Genomic DNA, 9578 nt, shown 5'->3' with positions numbered 1-9578 from the left:
TGGATGAATAAGGTGAAGATCTGGGCGCCAGGACTGGCTTTCTCAGGCAATTCCGTGATGAGGGGGCGGGTCTCGAGGTAGGTACCACGTGCACCTACTCGAGATTCTGCACCTACCCGGGGTTTTGACTGCCGGCCACGCGAGTTTGGCACGCCGGATGTGACGTCACCACCCGGTGGTTCCCGGAACCTGGCGGTGGGACCGGAAATCAAGTCTACAAGGCGGGGGAGTGCACAGATGACCGGAAGCGTGCCCTGGCGGCGCTGCCAGCCCCAGCTGGGAGCTGGTAGGGGAGTGCGAGGAAGGCGGGACGCAGGGCGGAGCCGCTGCAGGGGCGGGGCCTGCGGACAGGAGCCGGGGTTTGGGGCGGGAACCCCTCGTCCCCTGCAGACCCCGCCTGCTCGGGCGCGGGCGGCGGCGCGGCCATGAAGCTGAAGCTGAAGAACGTGTTTCTCGCCTACTTCCTGGTGTCGATCGCCGGCCTCCTCTACGCGCTGGTACAGCTCGGTGAGCGGGGCGGGGCGGGGGTGCGGCGGGCTGGCCCGAGGGCGCCCGCCGCCGTGCATCCCGCCCTGGGGATGAACCCCCGGCAAACACCATTCATCCGCTCGGCCCTCCGGACAGCTCTGCGGCCTCAGGCGCACTGCCCTCTATAGAACGCACCGCGGCTACCCGCCGCACCTCGGATGAAATCCAGACTCCTTCCCAGAGCCTGCAAGGCCCCGCATGATCCTGCTGCCGTCCGCCTCTCCCAACCCCATTTCCACCCCTCTCCCTCGCTCTGCTGCAGCCAGACTGGCTTGCTGACAGTTTCTCGAAAACCCCACGCTCATTACTCTCTCAAGCACTTAACTTGTTCCCTCTGCTTGGGGTGCTTTGCTTCCAGCGTTTCCCGGGCTGCCTCTTTCTCATCCTTCAGGTCTTAGCTCAAATGTCACCTCCTCAGAGAGGCCTTCCCTGACCACCATAGCTAAAGTTACCATTCTTAATTCCATTCCCTTTTATTCTCTATCCGGATTATTTTCTTCATGGCCCCATCACAGTTTGTAATAATGTTATTAATTTGTTTCTTTGCTTAGTGTCTGCTTCCTCCACTAAACAGAAAGCTCGATGAGGGCAGGGACTGTGTCTGTTTTGTTCCCTGCTGTATCCCCAGCACCTAAGGCAGTGCCTCCTAGGAAGAGTATTCAATAAATATTTATCCTACGATGGAATCAATGAATTTAACAATGAGTCTTTGGTCACCTAGCCAAGGGAATGGATCGAACCCTGCCCCTTATGCAAAGATTTAGGGACAGTGCCACTGCGTTATCCTCAGGTATTTGAAAGACCGTCCAAAAGGGGTTCCATAGTGTAATGGTTAGTTGGCACCTTGGACTCTGAAAAGACTGTCCTGTTTAAGGACATGAGCTTGTTAGAAGCCCAGAAGGCAAAATTAGGACCAGCAGGTAGAAAAGATGGAATCAGCTCAATATCCAACATAAAATTGTAACAATGGAATTTATTAAAGTTGGAGAGGGTCTGCTGCTTGAGGCAGTGAGTTTCCCACACGAGAGGTATAGAAAAGGCTACTAGGGAAGTCATAAGGGGATACCTGCATTGGTTAGGAATTAATGAGACGATTACGGCCCTTTGGGATGCTGAACATTCTGCGGTTCTCTGTCCCCACCTTCTTTCCCCATTAATGCTTCCTGGGACCAGGCCAGCCATGTGACTGCCTTCCTCCCCTGCGGGCAGCAGCCGAGCAGCTACGGCAGAAGGATCTGAGGATTTCCCAGCTGCAAGCGGAACTCCAACGGCCACCCCCTGCCCCTGCCCAGCCCCCTGAACCCGAGGCCCTGCCTACTATCTATGTTGTTACCCCCACCTATGCCAGGTATGGGCTCTGGTGCACTCAAGAGGTCTGCGTTGTCCAAGAAGTTGGAGTTGATGATGAGGAGTTTGGGGAGGCACTGGGCTAGGAGTTGTTCCTCAAACTAGGGCATGCCAAAGACAGGATAAATGAACCACATTTATACTCAAATATTTGTGGGAAAATAGTTCTTTTTCAGGCTGGGTGTGGTGGCTCATGCCTGTAATCCCAGCACTTTGGGAGGCCGAGGCGGGTGGATCACCTGAGGTCGGGAGTTCGAGACCAGCCTGGCCAACATGGCAAAACCCCGTCTCTACTAAAAATACAAAATTAGCCAGGCGTGGTGGCGCATGCCTATAATCCCAGCTACTGGGGAGGCTGAGGCAGGAGAATCCCTTGAACCTGAGAGGCGGAGGTTGCAGTGAGCTGAGAGTGCGCTATTGCACTCCAGCCTGGGCAACAAGAGTGAAACTCCATCTCAAAAACAAAACAAAACAAAAGAAAAAAGAAAAAAAAATAGTTCTTTTTCTAGAAGGAAAATACAAAATTTCTACCAAATTATAAGATAGAACAATAACATTTCAAAGAAATTTTGAGCTTGGCAGTGAATTAACTCTCTCTCCTTAGGGACCGTTTGGCAAGAAAGTTAAAACCCCCTGATTAAAGTTGAAAGGGCTTGTCTGGGCGCAGTGGCTCACGCCTGTAATCCCAGCACTTTGGGAGCCCGAGGCTGGCGGATCGCCTGAGCTCAGGAGTTTGAGACCAGCCTGGGCAACATGGTGAAACTCTCGTCTCTGCAAAAAAAAAAAAAAAATACAAAAGTTAGCTAGGCGTGATGGTGCATGCCTGTAATCTCAGCTACTCTGGAGGCTGAGGTGGGAAGATTGCTTGATCCTGGGCGGCGGAGGTTGCAGTGAGTGGAGATCATGCAGCCTGGGCGACAGAGCCCATTTCAAAAAAAAAAAAAAGTTGAAAGTGCTTGGCCTGATAGTCATACTAGGGTCCAGAAATAGTTATACCAGCTGTTACTTATAGTGTGTTTACTCTCTAGCAGGCACTGTATTTAGTGATTTACATTTGCTTTTGTTTTAAATCAAATGTAATTGGTTTTACTAATAAAACCAATTGGGGAATGTGGTTTCGGATCTGTAGCCATAAGGGTGTTAATACATCTTCTGGGAATCAGATGGCTGTCCCATTCACGCATAGGAAGCTCTAGACCCCACCTGCGACATGCACACATACATGCACACACAACCAGCCCTGGGACAGGCAGGTAGATCTGAAGGATAAAGAAGTACAGAAGAGGCCAAGCCCCACGTTCCACATTCCTGGTTTGTTCCTTTTTTTTTTTTCTTCCCCCTGCCTCCCCGCAACACCGAGATGGAGTCTTGCTCTGTTGCCCAGGCTGGAGTGCAGTGGTGTGATCTTGGCTCACTGCAACCTCCACCTCCCGGGTTCAAGCGATTCTCCTGCCTCAGCCTCCCGAGTAGCTGGGATTACAGGCGTGCACCACCACGCCAGGCTAATTTTTTTTTTTTTTTTTCGAGATGGAGTCTCACTCTGTCGCCCAGGCTGGAGTGCAATGGCACGATCTCGGCTCACTGCAACCTCCACCTCCCGGATTGAAGCAATTCTCCTGCCTCAGCCCCCCGAGTAGCTGGGGTTACAAGCATGCACCACCACACCCGGCTAATTTTTTGTATCTTTAGTAGAGATGGGGTTTCACCATGTTGGCCAGGCTGGTCTGGAACTCCTGACTTCGTGTTCCGCCTGCTTCGGCCTCTCAAAGTGCTGGGATTACAGGCGTGAGCCACCATGCCTGGCCAGTAATTTTTTGTATTTTACTTTTGTATTTTTTTTTTTTTTGAGATGGAGTCTTGCTCTGTCATCTAGGCTGGAGTGCAATGGCGTGATCTTGGCTCACTGCAAGCTCTGCCTCCCGGGTTCACGCCATTCTCCTGCCTCAGCCTCCCAAGTAGCTGGGACTACAGGTGCCCACCACCACACCCAGCTAATTTTTTATATTTTTAGTAGAGATGGGGTTTCACCGTGTTAGCCAGGATGGTCTCGATCTCCTGACCTCATGATCCACCTGCCTCGGCTTCCCAAAGTGCTGGGATTACAGGTGTGAGCCACCATCCCCAGCTCTTATTTAATCTTTAAAACAACATTGTTATAAAGTACTGTTATTCCCATTTTACAGTTGAGGAAACTGAGGCTTAGGGAGATTGAGCCATTTTCCCAAATTGTCTCACATAATAAGTTACAAAACTGGATTTCAAACCCAGATCTACCTGATCCCAAAGCCTGTGCCCTTAATTTGTTTTTGTTTTTTTTTTTTGAGACAGAGTTTCGCTCTTGTCGCTCAGGCTGGAGCGCAGTGGCACAATCTCGGCTCACTGCAACCTCCGCCTCCCGGGTTCAAGCGATTCTTCTGCCTCAGCCACCCGAGTAGCTAGGATTACAGGTGACTGCCACCATGCCTGGGTAATTTTTTGTATTTTTAATAGAGACGGGGTTTCGCCATGTTGGGCAGGCTGGTCTCGAACTCCTAACCTCAGGTGATCCGCCCACCTCGGCCTCCTAAAGTGCTGGGATTATAGGCGTGAGCCAACATGCCTGGCCTTTTTTTTTTTTTTTTTTTTTTTGAGATGGAGTTTTGCTGTTATCACTGAGGCTGGAGTGAAATGGTGCGATCTCAGCTCACTCTAACCTCCTCCTTCCAGGTTCAAGCGATTCTCCTGCCTCAGCCTCCCAAGTAGCTGAGATTACAGGCATGTGCCACTACACCCAGCAAATTTTTGTATTTTTTTAGTAGAGATGGGGTTTCACCATATTGGCCAGGCTGGTCTGGAACTCCAGACCTCAGGTAATTCACCTGCCTCAGCCTCCCAAAGTGTTATTATAGGTGTGAGCCACCATGCCTGGCCCTGTGCCCTTAATTTATAGTTTCCCACAGCCTGAGCTCTGGAGTTGAGGTGGGTGATGGACATGGACCGGAAGAACAGGGCAGGTGAGTGTTAGCATGAAGTTGACAGGCAAGAAAGAGGGAGTTTAGGCATTGGTTGGGAAGGGCCACAGGAGACGCAGGCAGTGGCCCAGGAGAAGCTGTCTGCCCTGGCTGGAGCGGGCAAATGGTGCCTGCCCCTTTTCCTTGTGCTGCATCTCTCCCCTGCAGGCTGGTACAGAAGGCAGAGCTGGTACGACTGTCCCAGACACTGAGCCTGGTGCCCCGGCTGCATTGGCTGCTGGTGGAGGATGCTGAGGGTCCCACCCCGCTGGTCTCAGGGCTGCTGGCTGCCTCTGGCCTCCTCTTCACACACCTAGTGGTCCTCACGCCCAAAGCCCAGCGGCTTCGGGAGGGCGAGCCTGGCTGGGTTCATCCCCGTGGTGTCGAGCAGCGGAACAAGGCCCTGGACTGGCTCCGGGGCAGAGGGGGTGCTGTGGGTGGGGAGAAGGACCCACCACCACCAGGGACCCAAGGAGTCGTCTACTTTGCTGACGATGACAACACCTACAGCCGGGAGCTGTTTGAGGAGGTGAGCACCAGGATGGGGATGGGCAAGAGACCAGGTGCGGCCAGCTTCATTCATTACCTTGGTTAGCAGTGTTGCCGTTGGCTGCTGGGTGAGGGGCTGGAAGCAGTGGGGCAGAGTGAGCCAGGTGGCTCTTTCTGCTGCTCCCTTCCCCGGACCACCCCTCTGTTTCTTCTCTCCCGACCTCCGTTAGATGCGCTGGACCCGTGGTGTCTCAGTGTGGCCTGTGGGGCTGGTGGGCGGCCTGCGATTCGAGGGCCCTCAGGTACAGGATGGCCGGGTAGTGGGCTTCCACACAGCATGGGAGCCCAACAGGCCCTTTCCTGTGGATATGGCTGGATTTGCTGTGGCCCTGCCCTTGCTGTTAGATAAGCCCAATGCCCAATTTGATTCCACCGCTCCCCGGGGCCACCTGGAGAGCAGTCTTCTGAGCCACCTTGTGGATCCCAAGGACCTGGAGCCACGGGCTGCCAACTGCACTCGGGTAAGGGAATGGAGATGGGCATAGAAACCTGGCTCTGGGATGGACAGGTGATGGGGGAGGTACAGTGAGACCCTGGGAATGGGTGGTTTAACCAGGAGGGACTCTCCAGATCTCTGATCAGCCTTGCTGACTCTACTGAAGGGGAAGCTGGGAACTAGCGGGGGAAAGTGGTCTCCTGCCACTCTGCCCCGAGTTCTGGGAACCCATGTGGCACAGAGAGGATGAAGGAATAAGGCCCTGTTTGTTGTTTTTTTTTTTTTTTTGAGACAGAGTCTCGCTGTGTCACCCAGGCTGGAGTGCAGTAGCGCAATCTTGGCTTACTGCAAGCTCCGCCTCCCGAGTTCACACCATTCTCCTGCCTCAGCCTTCCAAGTAGCTGGGACTACAGGCGCCCGCCACCACGCCCGGCTAATTTTTTTGTGTTTTTGGTAGTGACGGGGTTTCACGGTGTTAGCCAGGATGGTCTCAATCTCCTGACCTCGTGATCTGCCTTCCTCGGCCTCCCAAAGTGTTGGGGTTAAAGGCGTGAGCCACATGCCCGGCCAAGGCCTGGTTTTAGAGGCACTAAGTCTTCCTCCACCCTGCCCTTTACACTTTGAAGCCTATACTGTATATGTCGATAGGGTTAGAGAATCCATTCCAGGCTCGGGGACCCAGAGGCCTGGCTGCAGCTGGGCCTGGCTCTCACTGCATCCCTCCTGGCACAGGTACTGGTGTGGCATACACGGACAGAGAAGCCCAAGATGAAGCAGGAGGAGCAGCTGCAGCGGCAGGGCCGGGGCTCAGACCCAGCAATTGAGGTGTGATGGCGGCCCCACCCCAACTACCACCTCTTTTCAGGCACAGACCTTGTGGGACTGGGCCCCAGGCCTGCCCAGGATGTGGTTTTCCAAGTCCTGACCCTTGGAGCCAGAAGTGGCCCCTCTGCCCCTCCAGGCCCAGGGCATGGTCCTGCTGCTTCATCCCTCCCCTAGCCTGCCGTGTGGCACTGCCCACAGGCTGGGGACAAGCAGCCCTTGTATTGAGTCAGGTTGGCCCTGTCTAGGGTGGAACAGAAGGACAGATGGACCCAGGAGGGAGGGCAGCTGAGTAACTGGGTAACTTATTGGGGCTGGGCATGCACTGGGGGGCTGGAGGAGCTGGGCTGGACCCTCCCCACCTGAGCATGCTGACCCCCTTCCTACCTCCAGAATAAAGAATCTCAACCTGGAGGGGCCTCTTGTTTTCCTTTGCTTCTTACATTGGGTTCTTGCTTTCTGATCCTTACAGATGTGGGCTCCTGTTGCTGCACAGGTCGAGCCAGGGTCCAAACTTTGGAGTCCTGGCTGCTCCATCAGACAGAAATCAGTTCTCCCAGGCCCCCATCCCCTTGACAAGAAAAAGCAATTGCTTCCATCCAAAAACTTTATTGAGTCTATATCAGAATCAGCCTCCAGGCCTTCTCATGTCACTTTCCCATCACTCTGTTCTTTGCTGTTCCCTGGTGGTTCTGACTACAAGGGCTAGGCCCTAGGACATCCGGTTTTCTTTCTTACCCCAGTCCAGCTCGCTGACTATCCTTAGGCCCTCTAATCCTACGATCCCCCCAACCTGGAGCCTTGGTAAGGAGTTGTGAGGTTTTCAGACTTGTCCATCCCTCCCTCTTCCTCACCCCAAGCTCCAGGCCTCTAGGCCTCAGATAGATCCTCCTTGGGAGGTGCTTCTGCTGGTGGGGCCTCCTCAGGTGCTGGCCTGCAGGCAACCCCTCCCTGTAGCCATGCTGTTTTCAGCATATCTTTCAGCCCACTGGGAAAGAGATAGCCCTGGGTCTCTCCTCCCGCATCAATGACCCCTCCAAGCCCCTCCAGTGCTGTTTGCAGGTACCGCAGGCCAAGGAGCACCAGAGCCTATGGGGGAAGCAAGGGGAAAGAGTCAGGGAGAGTCAGCGGTTCCAAGAGGCCCAGGGTTGGAGGCAGGGAGGAGTCCCGGGTGGAAGGAGGTGTCAGATGCTTTGCTGACTCACCTGCAGTAGGAAGGTGACAGCCAGCATGCTACCCAGTGTGCCTGCCAAGTCCTGCAAGTGCTCCAGCAGCACCTCATGGCACCCTTGGGCCCAGAGGTTTTGGTTGGGTTGTCGGGGATCGAACAGGGGGTGGGCGTAGGAGTCTGAAAGACGGTTTTGCAGGCAAGGCCGGGGTGAGTGGGGGTTGCAACAGGAGAAAGGGACCCCATCAGTCAGGTATAGGCCTTCTACATTGCTCTGGATCCGGCTGCAAAGGGAGGGACAGAGGGGTTAGGATGTCTGGAGATAGAGGCCTGGGGGAGGGACTGAAGGGCACAGGTGTTCAGAAGGGAAAAAGAATAGTAAAACATTTACTGACTGCTGTACTATGTGCCAGCCAAGCATAATTCACATCTTCACAACAACTCTATCAGATAAGTACTATTATTTCCATTTTACAGGTGAAGGAATGGGCCCAGGGTGGTTTGGTAACATGCCCTGGGTTTCACAGCTAATAAATGGCAGAGCTGTAACCAGTCTCTCAGCCACTGTGTTCTACTTATTGCCCCTCTGAGCGAGGTGGGGATTCAAGGCAGCAGGAGGGAGCCTGTCCAGGGAGGAGGAGGAGGAGGAAGGGAGACGCAAATCACTCACTCAGCCACATCCCGGTCACCGGGGTCCAGGTAACGGCTGCTGACCCACTGGACCCCAAACCAATCCTTGTACCCGTGGCGCCCGCAGCAGTGGTACCTCAGTTGCAGCTCATCCACCAGCCTTTTGGCCTGACAGTGCCCAGGCACCTCTGTGTCCTTGTAGTGAGCCAAGGCAGTCACCAGGCCCTCCTCCAGCGCCTCATCCAGACTCCCAGGCAAAGCCAGGGCTAGCCCGAGGGCGACGACCAGGAGCCCCCCCCCACCAGCCGTGCCAGCCACCAGCAGCGGGCCCAGGACCCCTCGCCAGGGAGGGTATAGAGCTGCATTCAGACTTGCCCGGCTGGCTCCTACACCCACTAGTCCTGTGCCCAGAGCCACCGCGCCCGCTGCCAGGGCAGCCTGGGGCAGGACAGGGAACTGACAGGAGGGAGCCAGGAAGGTGCCAAGGTGCCTTAGCTGGACCAGGAGGTGCCCACTACAGAGGAGGATGACGCCACCAGCCAGCGCCAGCAGCCAGGAGAGGAGCCAGAGCCCTTGTGCCAGGCGGATGCGGGGCTGCAGGGGCAGCACCAGGGGCAACACCGGCGCCATCTCCCATCTCTGCCCAAGGGAGTGCAGAGGTGTCAGGGATGGAAGCTGGCTGGGGCAGGATGCTGAGTCAGCCCGGCCCGGCTTGAGCTGGGCTAATGCCACCCTGACCCCAATACCCTGAGCATCCTCCCATCCTCAGCCCTAATAACCCGCCGCCCTGTCAGCCCCAATACAAGATGCCTTGGCCTTGCCCCTTAGGAGAAACTCCGCCCCTAGGCCGAGGGCCCGTTTTGTGACCCCGCCCCTGCCCCTCGCGGAAGTGGTGGGGTTGGTCCGCTCAACCCTGAGGGGTTAGGGGCTGGGGGGCGGAGATCTCGGGGCGGGCGCTCCCTTCCCCGTCCCCTGGGAATCCGGGGGCGGGGATCCGGGAAGGGCCTGGAGCCGGAGGCCGGGAGTAGGCCAGGGGGTCAGCCGGCTAGCCCCGCCCCCGTACTGAGCGGCGAGGCCCGGACAGGGAGGGGTTACCAAGCGGCCCGGC

General features: G+C 55.6%; 2 protein-coding genes across 4 annotated transcripts; one reads left to right on the top strand and one right to left on the bottom strand.

Annotated features, from left to right (window-relative positions):
- The first annotated feature begins 209 nt into the window (after window positions 1-209).
- Window positions 210-8393, top strand: B3GAT3 (beta-1,3-glucuronyltransferase 3). 3 transcript variants are annotated; one of them, XM_034932795.3, is made up of 6 exons: window positions 210-507; window positions 1702-1876; window positions 5034-5394; window positions 5585-5875; window positions 6583-6675; window positions 7145-8393. In XM_034932795.3, the coding sequence occupies exons 1-6, from the start codon at window positions 426-428 to the stop codon at window positions 7379-7381; spliced, it is 1239 nt and encodes a 412-aa protein (XP_034788686.3). In that variant the 5' UTR covers window positions 210-425; the 3' UTR covers window positions 7382-8393. The 3 variants fall into 3 exon arrangements, with proteins under 3 accessions (XP_034788686.3, XP_034788687.3, XP_034788688.3); XM_034932797.3 differs by lacking the exon at window positions 7145-8393 and adding an exon at window position 6499 and having other exon boundaries at window positions 411-507; window positions 6583-6674; XM_034932796.3 differs by lacking the exon at window positions 7145-8393 and having other exon boundaries at window positions 217-507; window positions 6583-7086.
- On the bottom strand, window positions 7266-9576 carry ROM1 (retinal outer segment membrane protein 1). Its single transcript, XM_003828493.5, has 3 exons — window positions 8511-9576; window positions 7878-8124; window positions 7266-7761 (listed from the first exon to the last, which is right to left on the bottom strand). Exons 1-3 carry the CDS (start codon window positions 9098-9100, stop codon window positions 7543-7545), a joined length of 1056 nt encoding a protein of 351 aa, XP_003828541.1. The 5' UTR covers window positions 9101-9576; the 3' UTR covers window positions 7266-7542.
- Between the last annotated feature and the right edge of the window lie 2 nt (window positions 9577-9578).

The sequence above is a fragment of the Pan paniscus genome, chromosome 9 (assembly GCF_029289425.2).
Source record: "Pan paniscus chromosome 9, NHGRI_mPanPan1-v2.0_pri, whole genome shotgun sequence".
Taxonomy (NCBI): domain Eukaryota; kingdom Metazoa; phylum Chordata; class Mammalia; order Primates; family Hominidae; genus Pan; species Pan paniscus.
The sequence above is the reverse complement of the archived record's forward strand: the minus strand, read 5'-3'. Positions and strand labels throughout refer to the sequence as shown.